Source organism: Lagopus muta, chromosome 1 (genome assembly GCF_023343835.1).
Source record: "Lagopus muta isolate bLagMut1 chromosome 1, bLagMut1 primary, whole genome shotgun sequence".
Taxonomy (NCBI): Eukaryota; Metazoa; Chordata; class Aves; order Galliformes; family Phasianidae; genus Lagopus; species Lagopus muta.
The window spans coordinates 185,777,470-185,801,364 of NC_064433.1; the positions used below are offsets into that span (position 1 = coordinate 185,777,470).

General features: G+C 39.7%; 2 protein-coding genes across 4 annotated transcripts in view; one reads left to right on the forward strand and one right to left on the reverse strand.

Annotated features, from left to right (window-relative positions):
• Positions 1-252: 252 nt before the first annotated feature.
• Positions 253-13,466, forward strand: CHORDC1 (cysteine and histidine rich domain containing 1). Its single transcript, XM_048949482.1, has 11 exons — positions 253-496; positions 4,875-4,924; positions 6,649-6,705; positions 7,210-7,370; positions 7,947-8,047; positions 8,905-8,963; positions 9,997-10,067; positions 10,284-10,389; positions 11,522-11,641; positions 12,160-12,222; positions 12,744-13,466. Exons 1-11 carry the CDS (start codon positions 433-435, stop codon positions 12,885-12,887), a joined length of 996 nt encoding a protein of 331 aa, XP_048805439.1. The 5' UTR covers positions 253-432; the 3' UTR covers positions 12,888-13,466.
• A 2,958-nt stretch (positions 13,467-16,424) lies between these two features.
• LOC125695064 (N-acetylated-alpha-linked acidic dipeptidase 2-like) overlaps positions 16,425-23,895 on the reverse strand; it is a 37,108-nt gene continuing 29,637 nt past the window's right edge. For all 3 annotated transcript variants that reach the window (XM_048949135.1, XM_048949126.1, XM_048949143.1), the window contains one exon: positions 16,425-23,290. In XM_048949135.1, coding sequence (XP_048805092.1) covers positions 23,101-23,290 — 190 coding nt within the window. In that variant the 3' untranslated portion in view covers positions 16,425-23,100. The remainder of the gene's footprint in view (positions 23,291-23,895) is intronic.

The window sequence follows — 23,895 nt, forward strand, 5'->3', positions numbered from 1 at the left end:
GACCGGTTCCTCGGTGTCTCCTGACCACAGAGGAGTGCAGCCATTTGACAGCATCCCTACACTCATCATCTCCAATCCACGTCGCTGCGGACAAAACGCAGCCGCCACCCCACACAACCTTTCCACACAACCTTCCCGCCAAACCACGCGCATGCGCCCCGCCCACCGCGCGCCCCGCCGTGCGCATGCGCCCCGCCGCGGCACTCCGGGCTCTTTGGTTTCCCTTCAGCACTCACGGCTCCCGCGCCGCGCGGCAGCACATGCGCAGTGACCGCCGGTCTTTCTCCCCTTCCCCCGAAGGTTCGTGAAGCTTCCGGAAGGCTGCGGCCGGCTGCTTCCGCCGCGCCGCCCCCCAACACCCCCCGGCTTCCGGTTGCCGCATCCCGTTTCGCCGCGCTGCCGCTGCTCTCCTCTGCTCCGCGGAACGCCGCCATGTCCTTGCTGTGCTACAACCGGGGCTGCGGCCAGCGCTTCGACCCCGAGACCAACACGGAGGGTGAGGACGGGGCGGGGGGTCCGTCACGGCGCGGGTACCTGAGGGAGCCGGGATGCCGGGCGGTGAGGGGGCGCGGCCTCAGATTGACTGGATAGCGAAGGACGGCTGAGCTGCGGCTGAGCCTGCAGGGCTGAGCCCGCAGCCCGGCTGCCCGCCTGGGGGCTGCCAGCGAGTGCCTGTTCTTCCGGCTTGGGTGGGAAGGAACCTTAAAGCCCGTCTGTTCTAGTGCCCCGTTGTGGGCTGGCTGCCCCCCAGTAGATCGGGCTGCCCCCCGTCCGACCGGCTGCGGTTCTCAACAAGCTTTGCAACTTGTCTGATTTGCGAGGATTAATTTCTAGGAGATGGGCCTTCTGTGGTAGCGTAATTTCTAGCGCAGTGCACGAGTTTAGAAGTCGGCTGATGCGATCTGACACGTGCGACTAAGAAATCACTGCGTAAAATGTTATTGTTCTGAGATAAATATCTCCAAAGAGAGGGGCAGCGCTTTGGGTAAGGCTTGCTAACGTTAGGAACAGCAAAAGTGGGCACACGGTTTTGGAATGCTGCCATTCAGAAATCCTACCCCACTCCAGCTCGGCTGAAAAGGCAAAGTAGACAGGCTTTAGATAGGTTTTCCTATATCAGAAACTTTCATTAGGTCTTTATGACCTGCTCTCTTTGTTGTAACAACAGTTTTTCACTGTGTTTTCTGATGTACGTGATATAAGTTGGAGTGGACCAGACCTGATGGACATGGCCCTATGCTGTGTGATTGTGACAGGCAGCTTCCTACAATGAAGTTTATTCAGTAAGTGATTGGGTCTTGGAGTTCCTATGTCCTGGCCTAGGCAGTTCTGATGCGGTTTTTCAAGAGCGCTCTAGAAGACCAGGTCTAACATCTTTAGCTGAAAGAGAGTAATTTAAGCTTTCAGCACCACTAAACTTCACTAAGATCAATAAGGCGATGGCTACTTGGGCACCTAAGACCCTATCTAGCTGCATTTAGCTGTCAGCTTTAAGTGTTTTAGAGCTGGGGAGAACATTTAAGTCTTAAGGATTAAGTGAAATGCATATTAGACACCAAAATATGTATTCCTGTAATCTTGATAAGCTTTATATTGATATAATCTATCACTTAAGCTTAGGATCAATAGTTATGAGGAGGTTTTTATATCTTTTTTTTCCCCAACAAAAATGGAAGATGAGGCCCACAGGCTTCAAAGATGTTATGGATGTATCACAATTTCAGCCTACAGAATAGATATCCCATAGCAATGATTGATGTAAGAGGCCTTTAATGTGCTCTTTAGAATCAGAGGGCTGGTGTAACGTGCATGTATTTTCTGTAGAAGCTGTCACTGTTTCAAAAAAATGATCAGGTGGCAACTGGCTGACACAAAGGACGCAGTGCCTCTTAAAGAGAGGCAGAAAAAACAGCCTGAGGGAAAGCATTAAAGGTATGACTACACAGGTATGACTGAACACAGTTATGAAATCATTTGTGGCATGCCTAGCAAGGTACAAATTTAACATGCATTTCAGATACAGTAACAACTAGCTACATCCATACAGTTAGAGAGCTGTGCAGTGTTGGATGTAGAACTTAGCTTCCAAAAGGGGCAGTAAAGTTTTAGTTTATTTCTCTGGGAATTAATGACCGTGTGGACATTTCTAATCCATTTCAATACCACGTCCAATTTTGCCACTAATACAGTGGTGTAATGTAATACTTCTGTATAGATTTAAAAAGGTTTTGCTCACAAAGAGGTTGAAGGTGTACACATGTTTGTCTCAGCTTCCTCACTTTACTGCAATGCTTTGTTTTAGGCTGCAATTAGAATCTTTGTTAATGCAGTTTTATTTGGTTTGTTGCCAGAACTGAAGGGCTTTGCTCATTTGTCAAGGGTATTGGTATTGCACCTGCAGGATCAACGTGATCATAGAGCTGATGAAAACTTATTTTACATATTTCTGAGGTGGGGTGAGCTGGAGTCGAAAGCAGTGATAGCCTAGATTTTTATCTGACCTTTCAACTTTGTTTAACTTTGGTCTCCATTATTCAAACTCTGTTACTTTAAAGTGCATCCTCTGATCCATTCTGTTTCTCAGCCTGAATCTTTCTTTGTGAACTGTTTATAAGCTCTTCACATACAATATTTTTCATGTTATCTACGTTTTATTCCAATACTAAGAAATTAAGTGGAATCAGCACCCTCCTGATCACATTCACGTTCCCGAGGAGCTGGATAAAGTTCATTGAGTTAAATGAACTTCCATTGCTTCTGAGCTGCAAAGCATAGCTTGTGAAGTATTGGAGTGCTCCCAGAGGGCAGCAAATCATTTATAAGTTATATGTAGACATACCTCACTTTGTCATCAAGAATTCAGCAGGATTCCGTTGTAAATACCTTTAAGTTTGGAAAACCTTTACTGTTTTTTCTACTTTGCCTTGTAACAAGAAGTATAAGAATGGGTAAGCAGGGATGTAGAAGTAAAGTAATAGCAGGCAACAGCGTGTGCACTGGTAGACTGGAATTGATTTGAGTATCAAATTTTCATTTAAAGAAACATGACAGTGTGGTACTTGCATCTACAGAAATGATTTGAAATGATTTCTCTCTTCATTGAGAAGTGAAGGGAGAAATATTGATTGCTTTGAAAAGTGTTTTGTTTTGTTTTTAAGGAGAGGTATTAACAGCACTGGAGAGGTGAGTTGAAAAAATGTTGAATAGCACTCAAAGGCTGGAAGCTGAACTCAAATCAGAAATTGATCATACTTCTGCATACTGCTGATGTGTGTCCTGATCCTTTCTACTCCCTGCTAATCAGATACAGGATATTTTTTATGAATGTAAACTTCACTTAGACAAGTGTTGCTGGTCTCAGTACAAATGGTAACAAGGGATGTTCTTCTGTTCTCTGATGCATAGGATGGTCAGACTGCTTAGAGATAAACTGCCGCTGCCTCTTCTTGAAGCACTGTAGAGCTGCTTGCCTCTGCAACTTCTGTTGTTGTGTGCACGTGGCTCTCATGAGATAGCAGCAGAGAGTGGGTTGTTGTTTCTTCATAATATACTGCCTGCCAAGGGGGCTTAAGGAAGCAAGGAGAAAGGACTGGGCTTGGCCAGATGGACAAACAGGCCAAACAGGTGCTTGTCTGCATCTGATACGTGAGAGATAGCTACCCTGAATTGTTTCTAAGATTGTCTCTAAGTTTTGAGAAACATAGCTCTAATTAATAGCACCTCTCTCTTTTAAACTCATGTACTGAGTAGTAATTTAGGTCTTCTCATTCAAAAATAATCTGAGGTGCAGATAGCTTAGTTCTGCTACCATGATGACGCTTGTGATGGCTTGCTTTCATAAATTTGGAAAAGTGCACCCTTTGTTTTTAAGTTAAAAAAAAAAAAAAAAAAAAAAAAGACAGTGAAGCCCTGTGCTCTTTGTACAAAAGAAATGTGTTTTCTTTTATTCTTAAAAGCTTTATTAGCATTAGCTTTTCATCCTGAAGCTGAAAGTATTGGTGGTAGTATGAGGATATGTAAGTTTTCCTGAAGGACTAATGTCCTAAAATGTGTTCCTTTTGACTGAGATAAGAAACGTCATCGTAAGGCAGTGTGTCTGTCTGAACACATTAGTGCTTGAGACTTAAGCACTGAGTATATGATGAAAGAAGATACTAAGCAAGAGAAAAAAGTCCTTCAAATTCTACATACTTTTATATATATATACACACACATATAAAACATACTGATTTGTCAATAGTCCACTTAAAATCTGTAGGCAGCATATTAGTAAAGTTGTGTGTTGCTCATCTTATTATTTGAAATGTGGTATTATGCACACTTGTGTTTTATGGAGGCTTATTAAAAAATGTTAGTTTGTGTCATTTTTAATTTTAGCTGTTTCTACAAAAAAATAGAAATAAAAAAACAAATTGCTTTAAAGGCTGGAATGCAGCTGGTATTTCCCATCTTGGTTTTGATTCACATCATTAAATTATGCATACGGTATATGTCAGAAGTGTTACATAGTGAAGGCAGTTATATTACACTTGGAAAGTGTACATATATTAAGTAAAAAGGAACAGTTGCTACGTAGAAAACTGTAATGTTGATAAACATCTATGAATATCCACGGTTCAATTAATGAAAGAAGTATTTTAGCATCGTTTGTACAGAACCTAGTAGCAATTGATAGTATTGACAGAACTAAATTGTGCGTGTTGGAGGATTGGCCTCTGTCTTCATGACCTCAAACAACCTAGGAGATCACAAGCAGTGGTGTAAGAACAAGATACTTATTGATTTCATTGAACTCATAGTGCTTGTATGTTTGTGATCAAACAGATAAGAATTCTTGGTACACCTGAATATTAATAATAACCATTTTTTTCTAGATTCATGCACGTATCATCCAGGTGTGCCAGTCTTTCATGATGCTCTCAAAGTGAGTATGCAAATGCCTTTTTAAGTCTCACCTTTTTTCCATATATGTAAAACAGTGCACTTCTTTTCCTCTTTCTCTTTTCAAAGGCTGTCAGTCTCTCTGTCTGGTCTGTCATTTTTGAGGAACCCCATGAAATTCCACAAAGCTGCAGAAGAAGCTTAGTGTAGCTTACTGTATCCATATGGTTTAAGTCATACAAGTTCACGTGCCTTGTTTCTATCATTTGACTCTCAACAGTTTAATTAGGTCCTGTGAATAGATCTCTGGAGGTATTGAGAGTTATCTTACTCTCTGTTAATTAATCTGTTTGGAATGTAGACCAGATGCATGCACTCTTATACAACTAGAGCACTAACGTGAGCGTGACATTTGTCTGCCGCAGAAAATAATTGCATTATGTTAACCTGATAACCTGATACCTTGGTTAAGTTGGGACTGCTCACCCGTTGCCTCTGGTGTATCTGTCCAGTGTTCTCAGGATAAATCTTCAGTAATGAATTAAATATATCTGTGATGGCTGTGTGTGCTTTGGCCAACTCCATAGCCCGCATTCATTCTACTGAACTGTTTTCCTGCTTCAGGATCTGCTCGATATATACACAATGCCTGTTGGGAATTATTTGACAGAGAACTGCATAGGTAGGCCAAAACAGTACTGAAAATACTTTTTAACCATTCAGCAGGTCAGGAATCTGGTGTCCAGGACCCAGCACTGTTCAAAATACTAATACAGTTGAAGCGTAAGTGGCCTTTCATAGGATTTGGAGCTGTTATTTAACTGTGGAGCAAGCAGTTTTCCATGGTATTTAGAAACTGCTTCTGCTGACAGTATGTCTCATCCATGTCCAGCCATGTGGTGGTTTGGAGTACATGGAGGTACTTGTGTGCTGGGTATCACGTTTTCTGTGAGCTGATGGTGATTTTGCTGTGCAGTACAATTCAGTTAAAGAAAATAAATTGCCATAGTCTAAATAAGGTTGTAACTGTACTCATAGTACAGTGCTTAAGACTTCTACATAATTACAAGGACAAAAATTATAAAGATACCTCAAAAGGCTGTGTTTGCTTTCTCTTAAATGAGCATGCTTCAGTTTCTTCCCTCTCACCCCTGCTTTTCTAACTCTAGGCCTAATTAAATTTATCATAGTTTTCTAGGTTTTCTTCTTAATGTGGATTGCAGGTAATCCAAGTGAGCAGAGGTTAACCTTTTACCTCTTGGACTGTGTAAAAAGTGAATATTTTAAGTATATTTTCAAACCATCTACTTGAACAGTGAGCCAGTGCCCCACTGCTTCAGCTCTCAATGTGGTGGGAAAGGGTATCTGCAGTGCAGATCTCCAGAACTGTGGGGGGAAGTGAGTACTTGAGAGATCTGACTAGAAAGAAAGTCTCTTCATTTTATCTTTTGCCGCAGGTGAATGTAGTCTCAGGTATAAAATTTGTTTATTCTTCTCAAATGTTAACTTAAGGGTTGAAGTAACGTTTCTGCTTTTTCTCATATGGAGTTGGCACCTAACTTGTCATGAAAATGTTCAGTGAATTCTCTGATTAAGGCAACATGAGTGAAGTAGAAATGGCAGAAGGAACAGCTGTACTTGGCTTCTAAAAATGCAGGGGATTGAAAATATTGTCCCATCTTGTAAAAGAATAGAACTGGTCTTTCAGAAGCTGCAGCTAAGTAGTGTAGTCACACTTGTTCTATTTTTGTTCCAAACTGTTTATAGGGTTGGTCGTGCTGTAAGAGAAGAACAACAGACTTCTCTGACTTCTTAAGCATTGTGGTATGTATTCATGTCTATTTGCAGTTATTACGCTTGTGAAATCACAGTGATAAATATCAAGTGGTACATCTGCTTACATGTTTAAAGTTTGCTTACTTGTTTTACAGCTGTCTTAAATCTTGGATACGCTGATTTTCTTGCTCTAAAGCTGTAGCTGCGTCTTATGTTTCAAGCTTTAATAGACATGCTTTGTTTTGTCAAAACTTATTTACACTTGGTAGGAATGAAGGACAATGTTTTTTTCCCTCAACTGTAAAAAATACGTATTGTTCTTTAAAGTGTATCCAGATGAAGGTATTTTCTGTCATAGTTGTAAGATTACCTTCATGGCCAATGTGATATGTGGGCTAAAGTGGAAGATGATCTGAAGATATAAAAGAACTTGCTGCAGTTTTTGGTAAGTGTGCACAAAAAATAAACTTATAAATAAGTGCACACTTATCAAAAACTGCAGCAACTGCAGCATTTAAGTATAAGCATAAAAACATATGCTTTCCCTGATAGGGCTGTACAAAGGGTCTCCATAACAGTGAGAAACCTCCTGAGCCTGTTAAACCAGATGTCAAAAGTACCACTGAGCGAAAAGAGCTAGCTGAACTGAAACCCAAATTTCAGGAACACATCATTCAAGCACCAAAACCACTGGAAACAATTAAAAGACCAAGGTATTGTATACAAAACCCCTTTTCTTTCCCAAATTTGGTTTGGTGGTTGATTTGCCAAATTAAAGCTTGTTTGATTATTAAGCGTTACTCATTTCATACAGTGTAAAAATTCCCAAAGAGTTTGGTTTTGCTTGCAGTGATGTCTCTACTATGTTGTCTCTGAAGTGAGCTAAAAGAATTCTGTTTAAGACAAGGTAGCACTGGATTGCTGAGCATTTAGCTGCATGGCAAACCAAAATTGCAGTGTAAAGCTCTGTAGCTTATGAAGTGTTTTGTAGTAATGTCTATGGTTTCATATATTCTTAACACTAAACATTAAGGAGTTTGTATGTAGATTCCCTAATCTCTCTGATTTGTTTTTGTTGTACAGCACTTAGTTGATTTCAACCTTTGTTGAAAGGCATTTGAAATTTCTAATCTGTAAGAATGGACACCAAGGAATCTGGTTTGTTACTTCAAGGGACATTAGAAAGGAAGGGCCTTATCAAAAGATTAAAAGTTACTACTGTCATCTTTTATAAGTTATTTTCCATGAAGTTGATATGAATGCATGGACTATTTTTATTTTTTTTTTAGCCCAGATGAGCCAATGACAAATTTGCAGCTGAAAGTTTCAGCTTCCTTGAAGCAAGCTCTAGATAAACTGAAACTCTCATCAGAAAACGAAGAGAAAAAAGGTAAGGATATAAGGAAGTTAAGTAGATATGTGATACTTACTGTCAGACAAATTACTTTTTTTGTTGTTGTTTCTTTCTAAGGCAATTATTTGACAAGATTATTCATGTTCTCAGTAATCTGGGAGATAACTTTCCTTCTGTAGAGTTATAATCCAAGTTAAATGTGAACAGTGTAGGAATTTGGGTAGTAGGTGGAATACATTCCCACTGCAATTATTGGAGCTGCTTATTTGTAACCAGTGACATTCCCCTGAAAACTGGTTGGTTCTCCCTTGTCTGCTTTTCCTCTTTTTATCTCACTGATCACTTCAAATTTAATTCCTTTAGAGACACTAGAATTGCTGAATTCAATCTGTGTGCATTTATGGCAATTTTATACCCTTTTATGTTTTAGCAAAAAATGTCATTTAGCTTTTTTTTGTACTTGGTATTGAGATTCTTTGCTTGTGTCTATTTATAGGCAGCAGTTGGATCCTTTGATATTCTTTATAAACCAAACATAATGAGTGATTGGCGTCTTCTGATTGTTTCTCTTTGTGTATGATTGTAGCACTCCTTTTTAGCCCTTTTTTTTTTTCTTTCACTTAAAACAGTGTAAATGTATAGAAGCTAAAATCTGAGGCAGAAATAATGAAGTTATTGGAATATTAGCTTAATTTCTGTTTCTTTGTACCCTTCTGGAAGACTTCAATAACATGCAGAAGTTGCTTGTTTCTTTTTCTTTTTTTTTTTTTTTTTTTTTTTTTTGTAATCTACTCTTTAATTCCTTTAAATTCTCAATAGCAGCAAAATGTTTTTTACATTGTAAACTTCTTTATTGTAAGCTGTTTTTTTCTACAATACGATTGTGTTTACAGAGGAGGACAGTGATGAAATCAAGATAGGGACACCATGTAAAAATGCAGGCTGTTCAAAAGTAAGTCATTCAGTTCCACCTTTATGCCTTCTTCCTAAACCATTACATGCGGGGTTCTGTTTCTTGTTTCTTTTTTTTTGTTTTCTTTCTGCTACAAATTGACTGGAAATAAGATAAATTCCACTGGGCTTAACAAATATACAGTTGTTAACATACATTAGTATTGACACACGTGGGCTATTTTGTATTGTGCATGCAGTAGGTCTAAGATTTCTTTCTTTTGTTATCCATCCTGAACTTCTAATTAGTAAGCTTACCAAACATACAATACTGAAACATTAACTTAAAATGCTAAACAAAATATTGGTAAGAGGTGACTTACTGTTAACACTTGAATTGTTTTTATGTACATACATACCAGTATATTCCTCAGAAGCATTTTCAGAGGTTACCACTCAGTGCATCCTGCCCAAGGAATCCCCAAAGAAAATATTTTAACATCTAACACTGAAGTTAGACTTTTTATTACATTCTCACTGAAACAGACAGTTAAGTTTTTTTGCTGCCACCATTGTTATATACAGAAAATTTATAATATATAAATTTTAAGTTGGTAATTCACTGTACATCTGACAGATGTGGGCTCTTGGCTGAAACTGTGGTGGGGGAGGAATTCATGTAATTCACTTGTTTGTATTAGGAGGAGCTGATGTAGTGTTCAGTATCAGAGATATATCATTTATTTTCTTTTGAGAATCCATGTTTTTTATGAATGGCAACTTTATTTTAAGTACTCCCTCTGAATTTTCAGAGTGTTTTTCAAGTGACCTCTGTGAACATAAATGGTGACACCAGTGCTGTATCAACTGAAGCAATACAAAGCATAGCTTGTAAGCATGGTGTGCCAAGGAAGCTTTTGTGAATGGAGATATCTTTTCAAAATAATAATTCTGATTGGACTTGGATTAACTGCTGGAAAGCTTTATCGTATTTTGTTCAGTGTTCATTTTGTTTGTTGTGTTTTGTTTTCTTTTTTGTTTTTATTCAACTTTGGTCCAACTTGCTGTAATGGTAAAATGCTTTGTTTCACTAGACATACCAAGGACCACACAGCACTGAAGAAGTGTGTCAGTACCATTCTGGCGTGCCTATATTTCACGAAGGGTTGGTACTCAGTTTAATTTTTTAATTAGTCTTTAATCTGCTACTGCTCTTGTCATAGATGTTGTCTTGTACTCATTCTGTATTTCTTGCAATCAAAAATAGTAATGACTGAAAAACGTCTACTAAATTAATAATAATTCTACTTAAAGGAATGATAGTATCCACAACAATGTCCTGAAGATTGCTTTTTCATTACTTTCTTTGCAAACTTTAAAGGATGAAATACTGGAGCTGCTGTAAAAGGAAAACATCTGACTTCAATACGTTTTTAGCCCAAGAGGGCTGTGCAACAGGAACACACGTATGGACTAAAAAGGATGCAGTGAGTACCATTAGCATGGCCTTATGCAGCTGGTTATTCTAAACTTTCAGTACTGAAACGTAGTTCATAGGCTGTTTGAGGTTTTACTATTGTTGAGCTGCTTTGTATCACTACCTATGAAATAATGTGTAGGATACTGTGCACAGCATGGCAGGACAGAAAAGGAGTTTGAAGTGATCTGTGGTAGTACTCTATCACAAGTGTGCTTCTGCCTTTCTTTGCCTTAATGCATGTTTAAATGTAAAAGTGTTCTTGGCAAATTCAGCTTTAATAGAGAGGCTTATTGTTGGATGCAGCTTAACAGACGTTTCTTATTAATATTCTTAATTGCTGAGGTAAATTCAGTTTGATGCAGCAAACGTGTCACTTAACAAAAGAAAATCAAAGATTTACTACAGAAGCTGTGATTCTGTTACCCCATTTTATAATGACTGCTTTCCAAGTGCTTTACTTCCTTACTCAGAAGATTGCTGCTTGCTTTTATGATTTGCTTGTATCTAAGCGGTAGTTTCAGATACATAAATAACCAACAGAAAATTTGAAGTGATAAACCTAAAGCAAGAGAGTAGCCTGGTAGAGTAGTTACTCAAATGTTAAGAAATTCATTAAATGTTTTTCTATTCAGATAATGAACTTCTAGTTGATTGTTGTTTGACTGCAGATTTTTTTTGTTTTTAAATTTGTCTTTTTACTCATTTGGATCTTGTGGGTTTTTTTTGTTTTGTTTTTTTACTATTTCATTTTTTCATGCATTTGGGAACAGGGAGGAATACTTAATTTTTTGCAGCGATACAAAAATTTCTTGGAGTTCTGACTTCTTTTTTCTTTATGTTCCATACTGCTACGTGCTGGAAAACTCCAGTCTTGAAAAGGAGGTTGACCCAACAGAAAATATTTCTTTTACATTTCAGTGCCCCTCTTTTATTCCCATATTTTCTGTCATGAAACATATATTCATTATAGTTTTATACACGTGTGTATAGTGTATATGAAAAAGTGTTTTGCTCTCACTTCTGAACATGCAGTCATATCATAGCTATGTTTACTGGCTGTTGGAATAGCCCCAGAATTTTATCCTAATATTGTAAAAAATACTTCTGAATTCTTTTTCCGTGACCTTTTCTTTATATAGGGGAAGAAAGTAGTTCCATGCAGGCATGATTGGCATCAGACTGGAGGAGAAGTGACTGTTTCTATATATGCTAAGAACTCTGTTCCTGATTTGAGCTATGTAGAAGCAAATAGCACAGTGGTGAGTGTCTGCCTTAAGATGCCATTCTTGACCCTTGTGTTTAACTATACGTACTTTGGGTTTTTTTCCTTCCTGTTGAGACATCTGTACTTTGATAAGATTGCAAAAAATCGTTAATTAGACTTCTGCAATTAAATCCTGAGTGCAATGACTTCCATTGGCATATATGTAAATAATTACAGATTTTTAATTCCATTGTGTTTGACTTGAAGTAACTCAACGTTGTTCTTGATGGCGGTTTCATAGGCAGTAATATTTAGGGAGTGCTAAAAATGATGTTTCTGTGATTTCTTCCTCTTTTGGACAAAATGCAAGGATTTCCACTATATGCACACTGTGGTACTGTGTCACAGTCTCGTAGAATGTATTTCCACTTCTGTGTGTGAGTGACCATTTGATCACTTTTCATGTAGGATCTGAGTCCTGATGTGATGCATTTTACTTAAGCATACTTAAACATAGTTGAGGTGCTTCATGTTCTTAGTCTGACTAAATTTTCTGCTGTTTTTCCTCTTCAGTTAAATATCCATATTGTGTTTGAAGGAGAAAAGGAATTTCATCGCAATGTGAAATTATGGGGAGTAAGTATAAGAGCCATTTTTCTGTTCTGAAAAAAAAAACAAGCACAACAAAACACACAAACCTTCAGCTGCTTCTCTTTAAAAGCTGTTTATTTTTCCTGCTTTCTTTGCTTATTGAAAGAAATTCAATTGCATATCATTCAATAGTTAAATTCAAATCTAAAGCTAATGCCCTGAGTGACTATTTGACTCTTCTTAGATCAGCAGGTTAGACGAGGTGACTTCTTGAAACCCCTTCTAAGCCAGTTTATCCTAAGATCTTATTCTGGATATGATAGTTGTGTTACAGAAAACTCTTGACTTGATCTGTTGTATGCATACTGTGTGCATTAGTCACATGTTTTGTGACACACATTTGTAACTGGAGAATGGGAAATAGCTGTTTTTGTCCAGATAAGAGGGAATTTCACCTGCCTAAATATTTGCTGATGTCTCATGATAAGATACTCTTTCTAACTTGATTCCAAACCTCTGAATGTTTATTTCTTGAGGCGAACTGTGAAATATGTTTTCTGTTTCAGGTAATTGATGTAAAGAGGAGTTATGTGAACATGACAGCTACAAAGATTGAGGTTACTATGCGAAAAGCAGAGCCTCTATTATGGGCAAGTCTTGAATTACCAGTATCCAACACTCAACAAACAAGTGAGAATTCAGATCAATAATAATTCCAAGAGATGAGATTTCCTATTGTGAAGTGGTGACTTGCTACTGTAATCAAATATTTAATTTTTATATAGTTTTTTTAATATTTGATCTTGTTCCATTCTACAACAAAGTTCTAATGCGCAGCGAATGAAAGTATCAACTTCAAGAGTAATAACTATTTCTTCTGCTCTTGCTCCCATGAGAATATTTATTCTAGTTGGAGTGTCTCCATGAGGATTTAAAATAAAAGAGCTATTGCTTTCTGCTTACAACCTTACCTACTATGCACTGACCATGAAAGCAGATGTGCTGTCAGTCTGCAGTGTGTGTTAATTTTCCAAGTGCTGTGTTTAAACTGGGACTCTTCGGTAGTACTTGTTAGAATCAGAGCTCTTCATTGTGAAGCACACAATTTTAAAGGGAAAAAAAGCCTGACTTTTTCAAGTGGTGACCATGCAATTCCACATCTAAATTAAAAATACCCATGAAAGTAAATGTTAAAAAGCACTTGTAGACTTCTATTGTCTGCTGGAACTAATGTTTGTTTCAATACCTGTTGGCTGTAAAGGGATGGAATAAAAGGTATTTTGATAAGAGCTTCAGTACTTCCTGACTCTTGCTGTCTTTCAAGCATAAATGCAGGAGATCAAATTAAAATAAAAACAAAGGTGACAAGAGAGGATATTTCTTGTTCTTGTACCTTTGCTGTTTGGTTTGGTAAATGCAAAAGACAAGGGGTAGTAAATGAGTAAGAGTACCTCAAATTTGTAAAACTGCCAAAGTACTGTATGTATTTCACAGCATCTTCAGAATGTATGCTCTGTTCTATCCCACAAGGTTCAACATCTTGAATATTTTCAGTGTGGATGTCTGTAGTAGGAGAGGGCAGTACACAATGTAGTTGTCTCAGGAAAATTATTTTGTTACAGATATGGCTTCTCTTGTTCCTGAGTGATCTGAGAATTAAATTTACAGAGCAAGTCTTAGGAGAAGCAAACAACAAGTGTTAAAATGTCTGTCTCAAATCATAAGTGTACCATTGAAATAAAATATTTTAAAAGTACCTTTTCTTTTGAAGAAGCATAAGCAGAACTATAATTAGAAATCTAGACCTTACGTTTGTTTCCAGTTCTGCAGCATTTAGGATTTGTGTCTGAAAGCACGATAGTTTTACAGATGAGGCTTTTACCTAAGCAAAACTTATGCACTAATGTTGCTTTCTCTTTCTGCTTGCAAAAGCAATCTGGGGTTGCAGCTGAAAGGGGGGTGAGGGGAAGAAAACACATTTTTACATATATAAGTTAAGCAAAGTATATAAAATTGTGCTAAAACTTAAGCAGCTCTGTTGACCACAAAATGTGCTGATGCTCATCTACCTACCTGCCTTTGCTTGACCTGATATCCAAGAGAAATGGGGAACTTTCATTCTGAAATGAAGCAGGGATTTCTAAGACTCCTATTGTTTTCCAGCAGGTATAATTTGAGTCCGGAGTTCTGCCTCTAGCAGTATTTATCCCTGATGAAGTAGCAAACACTTCACCAAATAAACTGCCCCTCACACCAATGGTGTGTTTTGGTGCTTCTTCATCTATTTCCTCATCAACTTGGAGGAACTGTGGCTGCTAGGCCATAATTAAAAGTTGCAGCTCAAAATTTTACGTGACAGATTCAACTGAATTCTAATAATGCCCTTTTCAAAACTGTTTTTGTTTAAGGGTCAGATGCTGTGAAGTGGTAGGGTACAAGCTTATGGAAGCATAGGCCTGCAGGTGGTCCTCTAAAAATTGTTCCAATGTTCCCCAATGTGTTCTGAGCCAACAGCTGGAGCTCTTATTAGTCCACTGCTAAGAAAAATTGGTTTAAGTGGATGAAGAACTCTAAACAGCTGTAGCTATCAGCATGCCATCTATGTTCTTGCATGCAGAAGTCTGGGCAATGTTTAAATGCAGGATAAAATTCTAATTTAGCAAGCAGGTTAAAATGCATGTGGATATATAAATACTGTAAATGTATCCTTTCTGCATTTTATTTTACAGATTTTCAATATAATTGCAGCATCATATGCTGTGAGTTACATTGTAAGAATCCTTTTTAAAGTACTACAAGGGAAACTGAATTTCATCAGGAAAAAAATATCTTTTTAAGCAATTAACTTAATAAATGGCCTGAATGCATTTGACCCTCAATTCATGAAAATCTGAGTGAATGGAATTTCTGCTGTTAATGCTGCAGCTTTGAGACCCTGTAACTATTTGCCTCTTTAGAACTAGATTCTGCTGGGACCTGGATCAGCTTGGTAGTGAAGGGATGAAAGTTTCTGCAGCCTACAGACATGGTCTTCAGTTGTGCTTTAGTATTTTCACTGATTCCTTCCACTCTTTCCCTGTTGTTCGTACTCATCAGGGAACTCTGCAAATGCATCAGGAGTTGCATAATGATTTTTTATCACATCAGTGATGATGTAAAGGCTTTTAAATAGCACCTGTTTAAAAAAGCAAGCAAACAAAAAAATCCCAGCTTAGATGAGGTGAGAAGGTCTAGGTTTTACAAATAACAGCCCAGTCCTCCATGGCTGATGGCATTCAAAATGGAAGGACAGTATGGACTGTGCTAAGTTTCTTGTTTAACTGCATTCTTTTCAGCTTTTTAAATACATTTAACCATCATTAAGATACAAAAACTTGCTGAATGTACTTGCTGAATCTGAGTGCTTTGAGTGGTACACAGCACAGTATTTAGCACACTGATGTCTGACATCTTTACATGGCTACTGAGAGCTGACACTTCAATGGTATGTGGGTTTGACTGTGACTTTTATTAGTAAATGAGGGGGAAAAAAAGTGTGGTATACCAAACGAATCATAATACCTCTCCAAAGCAAGATTTCAAAGCTAAGATAAGCATTTTTTGTTTAATAATGGTGAAATTCAATAGTACAAACAAATACATACTGGGTTATTTGCAGTTTAATTTACCCTCTTTTCCATGTTCTTGAACGTTGTGCTGTATTTAACAAGTTGGTTAATGGTTTAGCTATAATTTTATAATTTGTAAGACTTCAAACCCATACCATAGCACAGTGTACCTTATGTAACTCAGTGTTACATGTCTCAGATAGACCTGTCCAGGTGCATGTCAAGCTTTTTCTTCATAATGTGTTTTTAATAAGAAAAGCAGTAATGTATGTACCAATTTGTCACAACTTTTTAATCTTTTCCTTCATGTTTAGGCCCATTTTCCTATTTACTGTTACACTGCGTATCTAGAACAGAACATTCTTTGGACGTAGTTTAGTTTTAATGCTAGAACTGTTAAGCACTGGGCTGTTCAGCTGCTCTGACATTTTACATGGCACTGATGTAACTTTACAAAAATCCTTCCATCTGATGATCTTCTGGAGCACTTGCACTATCAAGTCACCATTTCAATAATTTAGGGACTAGTTCTATTTTGAATAGGATTTTGCCTTGAAAAGAAACAGCTACTTATTCTATGTAACAATGCATTTTTTTTGCTTGCATTCTTTAAAACTGGCATGATTATTGGTTAAGTACTCTACCCATTAATCAATGGTGTTCTCCTGTTGCTTCTGGTTTTTTTTTTGGTTTGTTTTTGTCTCTGTTCAGGAAAGAGAGAGATCATATTTAAAGTAATGAGTTACGTGTCTGGAACACTGTTTGAAATGATAATTTTGTCATTATAAATAAGAGTCTTGAATTACGGTTGGGGGAGGGTGGAAAACGTCCTTTTGCATGGTTATTTGATTCTGCACATTCATAAAACTCATGCAGAAATTAATCTCATGTCTTCGTTTTCTTTTTTTCTCAATAAAATTCTTATTACATGCTGGTTAAAATTGGATTTTTTGACTTACTTTGTTGTAGGAGAGAGCTTCTCTTTGGGTTTGTAATGCAGTTACTAACATGCTGTGGGCATTATCCACAGGTTGTTGTCTGTGAGGGGTGCAGTGGCCAAGTGGCACAAGCATCCAGTGATGTTTGTAAAATCAACATTTGCAGTTGAACTGCTGACCTTTTTATTTTCTTGGTAGCATGAACAGGAATGAAGACACTGCTGCCCATGAGTGCCATCAAGTGTGCATTTGTAGTCAGTCTTTTGAGCCCAAGAGGAAAAGGGTTGTAGAAAGAGCTCCTGTTATGTAGAGGTATGTGAAATGCTTGAATGTGTTTTTAATTCAGCTTAACTCATCGTGCAGTTGAGCAGTCACAGAATCACAGAATGGCTTGGGTTGGAAGAGACTGCAGGGATCATCGAGTTCCAACTCCCTTCCACAGGTAGGGCCACCACCCTCCATATTTAATACTAGACCAGGTTGCCCAGGACCCCATCCATCCTGGTCTTGAGCACCACCACAGATGGAGCATCCGCACCCTCTGGGCAGTCTGTTCCAGCCCCTCGCAGTCTCCCTGTGAAGAACTTCCCCTGACGTCCAATCTAAACCTTCTCTCCTTGAGGTTGAATGATGAGTTTAATATCATCCACTATATGACAACCAATTCTGGATGTTCAGAATGTGTTTTTTTGTGTTTGTTTTCTTTTTTTTTTTTTTTTTTTGTTTTTTTTGTTTTTGCATCTAGTTGCTCCTGTGTAAGAGGAAGCATCCTCTTGCATAGAGTATTTGAAAAAATCACTCTTGGTTAAATATTAATAAAAGCTGCGTTGCAACCAAAAATCATTGGAAGTTAGCTGGAGGCAGAGCTGCACCTTCAGCCATCCGAAATATTTGTAATCCAAAAACCTTGTTCTCTGAAATGTTTATTTTAAATTTGACATAAATATTGATACTGCAGTACTATAACAGAATTCATTGCTTAAGGTAAAACTGACTGTGCTTCAAACTCAATATGCTTCCCCTCATTTGTTCTTCCTTTATTGAAACTGAGATCTGTGTGTTGGAGGCACCTGCTACTCTGCACTTCCAGACCCTGAGGGACTTCTTAATTTTTGTAATCAGGTAGTACTGTATGCACAGACATGAGCCCAAACTTCAGAACTTCTGTTTTTACTTGTGGATGCTGTTAACATTTGGATTGTGTACTCGTGAATATCACCTAAGCAGAGGTGTTCTGTTCAGAATTACTCTTTGATATTAGCTCTGAAAATCAGAAGCCTGTCAGCGCTTCTGTGACAGAATTTTTACTTCGGTGAATTTATAAATTAATTTGGATGCTTATGCTTGCCAAGAGCCGTGGTTTAACAACTGAAAGAAGATAAAGGTGGAAAAAGTAAGTGGAACGTGTTTTACTTCTATTCCTCTCTAGTGCTTTTTTCCTTAAATCACCCTGTTAAAATCATTGCACCATTATGTTGATCCACTGCCTGAAAACTGAGGTGTGGTTGGGGTTTGCTCAACGAAAGCTGGCGTGCACTTTGCTGAGTGGCAGTACCAAGACATTGAATATATAGTTCTAAACCTAAAATGTGCCATTTGCATGAGTTTTTCCACTTCACAGTTGTCTTATTAACTAAAATGCATGTTTGAATTGTGGCAGTGTTGTGCACCCTCATTTTTATGAGAGGAGATTTAGACTGTATGTAAGGAGTGAGTTTTTTTCAGTAAGGGTGGTGAAGCACTGGTACAGATTGCACAGAGAGCTGTGGGTGCTCTCTCCCTGGTGGTATCCAGGGTCAAGTTGAGCAGGGCTTTGAACCTGATCTGCCTGTTGGTGTCCCTGTTGATTGCAGGGGAGTTGGACTAGATGACCATTAGGAGTCCCATCCAACTCAAACAATTCTGATTTTGCCTCCATCCATTCTAGCCATTTGAGAAATTTTGAATGTGGTTGTGTATAGAATGAGCACTAGCTATGATATATCATCTGATAATTGTTCTTTGGTACAAGGCTGAGTGTAGTACTGACCAAGAAGCAAGTGCTCAATTCTGCAGTTACACTCTGAATCCCATATAAACATACAGCCCTCCAACAAAAAATCATTTATCAGACTGCAGGTGGCTAGAAATGATAGATGTTTCTAAAATTAAAGCATGTTCAGGCAGAATTATGTGAAAGGAGAAAAGCTGTCCATTTCATCTGTTCCTCAGGTTTACCAAAACTGGGTATGTCTTTAGATAGTGTATAGATAGCTGTCCCTGTTTATGGTTTATGAAACTTTTGGGCTCTCCCCATGTACTCCCTCTGCAGATCTACACGAACAGCTACATGAACACAGCATTGCCATGGCTAGCAGCAAGGCTTCGTTCTGGCCTTGCAGTCTCTTGGGAGTTGCTGAGTCTGCTTGGTTTGAGTGCTCCCCACCTTCCTGGTGGGTTGTTTTAGCTTGTTTGGCTGATGGAAAAAGAATCACACAGAGAATTACAGACTGGTTAAGAGGAGATGGGATCTCTGGGTTCACCTGGCCCACCCCTGCTCCTGCAGGGACACCCAGAGCAGGGTGCCCAGGGCCATGTCAGGCAGCTTGTGGGGGAATGGTTTTAAACTGAGACAGGGGAGGTTTAGGTTACATATTCAGAAGAAGTTTTTCACCCAGAGGGTGCTGACGCACTGGAACTGGTTGCCCAAGGAGGCTGTGGATGCCCCATGCCTGGAGGCATTCAAGGCCAGGCTGGATGTGGCTCTGGGCAGCCTGTTCTGGTGGTTGGCGACCCTGCACATAGCAGGGGGTTGGAACTGGATGATCATTATGAGCCTTTTCAACCCAGGCCATTCTAGGATTCTATGGTACTAACAATAAGCTTGGCTTTAATTGTGAAGTGTGCTTCTTTCTGCACATAACAAGAGTGGGAGGAGTTTCAGCTTTATCCCACAGCTGTGACAGTGGGTGGCAAAGCTCTGAGCTGTGGGCTGCAGTCAGTATTTCAGGGCATGTAGGAGGTGCTGGAGGACTGAAGCTCAGCTGCTGTGTTCAGCAGGGAGATGCTGGTTTCAGGAATATCAGGAGGGAAAAGTGATCTCAGAGGAGCGAAAGCTTTCTGTGCTCTGTTTGCAGCTGACCCTGTTTCTCCAGGCTGACGTCCTGTTGCTTGTGGATTACCTAAGGATGTGTTGCCACAACAGTCGCTGTGTCCAGCAACCGGGGCTTGTCTCCTAAAAAGACAGCCAAGTTTGGAGGTAATGGGGATGGCAGAGTAAGCAGTGCGTCAGCAGCTTTCTGTCAGCGAGCAGCCTAGCAGAGCACATCTGGGGAAGCTGCCATGTAAACACAGCAAGTCTATTCTTATCTGCTGCCCTCCTGTGAAATGCTTTTCCCGTTATCGCCTCTCCCGTTCTTTCCCCTTATGGAAGGCTGTAACGCATTCTTACTTGAACCAGGTCCAGCCTCTTCTGCAGGAGGTTCCTCGAACCCAGTTCTCCTACACTTGGGAAGCTCCCCAGATTGGATCCGTCAGGAAAACCAGTTGATACTGATATGAGCTGCCTTGGCTTGATGGATTAGAACTGGCACAAGCAAGTATAGAAACAATCCATTGCAAGGTCCTAAGCCTTTCTGTGTTTCTCCCAACGATTTCCGCCAGAAACTGATGTCCCTGCTGCGCTTCTCTTGAACCTCAAGTCTAGCACGCTGTATACTTACAGCTGAGTTACAGGGTTAAACAGGAGCCATGTGTACTTCATTGGTGCTACTTTAGGTCTCAGGCATGTAATGGCAATGCTCTGGTCTCGTTGCAGCTAAATTCAGCTCCTAGTAGTTTCTCTAGGGATAGTTGCTGCATGGTGATGTGTTTCTCAGCAAGGAGCACGTTGCTTTGGTTTGGGTCAGAGCAGCACAGCAGACACAAGGTTTCTGTACTTCACTTTTGCATTCAGTGCTACAGTGTAGTCCATGATGTTCACCTTCATCTAGGTCTGGTAATGGCACACTTAACTGTATGGCATTAAAATCTCATGTCTGAAAACAGGAATTTAGAGTGAGAGGAAACTAACAGGTCATGGTGAGTACACCCTGTTCCTCCCTGCTCAGGGCAGCTCTCCAGTTGCTTCTGATGCCTGGAAATTCCAGTCTGCTTCCTTGTACTCTGTTTCAGAGTACAGAGGTTATTTTCCCAGCAAACTCACAATCACAGATTCCTAAAGCAAAGCAAAGGCACAAAGCAGGTATGTTTAATCTGCTCACTGGAGGGGTTTGGTCCTCTGCTGCAGCAAAATCATGGGCAGCCCACATGGTTCACATTCTCTTGGCACTTACAAACATGCAGAGATGTTACAGGTTGTCTATAGAAGAAGGACTGAATTATAGAAATTGGCTTGGTGCAGAAGTCAGCGTATACAGCACCGGTACTGATTGTGACCATATGCTTGATGGGCTGATTCATAGCTTTAGGACCTTCCTCTTGCAGTGCCTTTTCCTTAGTAGGTACCTGAGTTACACTGTGTGGTCTGTTTTTATCACTCTTGTAAAAGAAGGCAGTCTGAGATCAGCTGAAGCAACGTGACATTGCTTTGGTTGGATCCAAACCATGGACAGCTCGAGGCTCCGTTCTAACAGATGAACAACACTGTCATTGAGAAGACTTACAAAACCAGAAGTTACAAATTGATGGTGTACTTCAGTGGTCAGGATAGTGGGAGAGGGAAACCTCAGTTTCACTGCTCCACAAAAACAGTCTCTTGATGAATGACTGTGTTGGGAAGGGTTGTTAAACCGAAGCATTACAAGTGTTGAGAGAAGCACTGGTCTCACTTACCCCCAAATGCTTCATCTGCAAAGGTACCACATCAGCTTCTGTTTTCATTAAGCTTAAGATCTGCAAGGTGTTTTTGGAGATTATTTTAAATTAATGCCAATTTTAAATTCCTGTGAGTCTGTGAGCATAAGCCGTCTAGAAGTGTTTGGGTATCACCATCCCTTTATAACATAGCAGAGGAAGGGAAAGAGATCTAAGCTCCACAGAGTTTTCAGGACGTAGCAGGTCATAATGACTCATTCATTCATACGTAATTATCAGTGAAGTTGAGAAGGGGAAGGAAACAATAGATTTTAGCTAGGCACTCTTTGTACTGCTTCAAATAGTGCATGGAAACCACAGGAGATGACAGGTTATTTTGCAGTGGTGAGGTAATGGCACAGAGCTTCACAAACTTGCACTGAAAGTATATGTGTACTGGTGGAGCATTCGTTCACTTAAATGAAAGGTGGCTTATTTTATTATGAAGATACCTGCCAATTATGAAGAAATCATGCTACTCCATATATTTCTTTTTTCTCTGTCACATGCTCTGACAGACCCCAGGCAGTGACCACCAACAGCTGTTCATGAGGAAGAGGCACCAGTGGCTTTTCTTCCACCATCCGAGCATTGGAACCTCTCCCTGGGGAAGTCTCAGTTACTAGTTGATGCATAAATTACTTGCTGATAACATAAATCTATGAGGGAGGAAGAGCTACCCAAGAAAAGGGAACAGTCACCAGAGTGGTTATGGACGAGTCACCGTTCTTGGTAGCACGTTCCCCTGCAACCAACACCCAAGGGATTGAACTACTGTAACACTTTTGTACAGTTTAGGCTTTCAATATCTAAAGGGGATCTACAAGAAGGAGGGGCACAGACTCTCTAGCACGGACTGTAGTGATAGAACAAGGAGAAATAGCTTCTAGCTTAAAGAGGGTAGATTTAAGTGGGATATAAGGAAAAAGTGTTTTGCAGTGAGGGTGGTGAAGCACTGGAACAGGTTGCCTGGAGTTGTGGTGGATGCCCTGTCCCTGGAGACTTGCAAGGTGAGGCTGGACTAGGCCCTGAGCACCTGATCTAGCTGTAGATGACCCTGTTTATTGCAGAGGAGTTGGACTAGATGACCATTAAAGATCCCTTCCAACTCTAAGAATTCTATGATTCTACATGCAGCTCCTGATGGGAAACTCTCTTATCAGAAGACAGAATTACTCCATGCAACCAGCCCTACAGCAATAGTGGCAGTGCTGTCATCCACCCCCTTCATCTGGAAGGGACATCACTGTGTGAAAGAGCTCTTCCAGGAGAGAAAAAAAAAAAAAAAAAAAGGCAAAAGCTGCCACTGGTTTGGGATTGGCGAGAGCATCAACAGGAGCAAAGTTATCCCATAATCTGTTTTCCAAAAAGCAACTACAGGATGGAAGTACACAGTAACTGCCCGAGTGGTGGAACCTCACTGTTGTGAGTCTTTGTGTAAATCTCCAAGAAAACGCATTTGAAGGTTGGGAGCACAGCAGCAGTTAGCTGAGGCTGGGTCACTGCAGTAGTCTGCCTACAGCGCATTTTCCCAGGCCATCATCCTATGCTACTTCTTTCAGTGTCTCTGCAGCTGCCTGCACAGTGAAGGCTGCAATGGAAATCTGCCTCTTAACTTCTTCCCAGGCTCCTTGATGATCGGTTTTGGTTTCAATATCAAACATGGCATCATAGATACCTGGGAAGGACTCTCCAGTGTATTTGTTGTGGCTGCTTGGAGCGAAGATGACATGTCTGTGGGGAAAAAAAAAGTGTAAGTATACTAAGTAAAAAAAATCATGAGTATTATGTGCATTCATTGGGGGAAACTGTAAAAATGTGTGCTACAAAACGCTTAAAGAATTGCAAGAAGACTAGAATTCACTAAATATAAAGGTAGTCTAGCTGGAACTGTCTTTAGAAAGACAGAACAGACCAGCCCATAGGACCAACTCCACAGGGAAGGGATCAGGTTTAGCACAGAGAACCTTCTCCTTGGGAAAACACAGTGCATTTCTCTAATTAGGAATGAAACCACGTTAGGAACTTTTGTAAATGAGAGCTCAACAAATATATTGAACTAATGTGACAGTACAGAACATGGGATAAAATAGCAAATGGATGTACAACAGAGGAGAAAAGTACATGAGTCCCAAAAAATAATGCAGCAAATGAGTGGTAACTGTGAGATCTGGGAAAGGAATGTGGAAAACTCTGAATAAGAAAGTGGGCAGGCGAGGTAGGAAACCGGCATGGCTCAGCAAGGACCTGCTGAGAGAACTGAGGGCGAAGAAAGGGGTGTACAAGCTCTGGAAACAAGGCTGTGTCACCTGGGAAGAGTACAGGAATGCCGTCCGGAC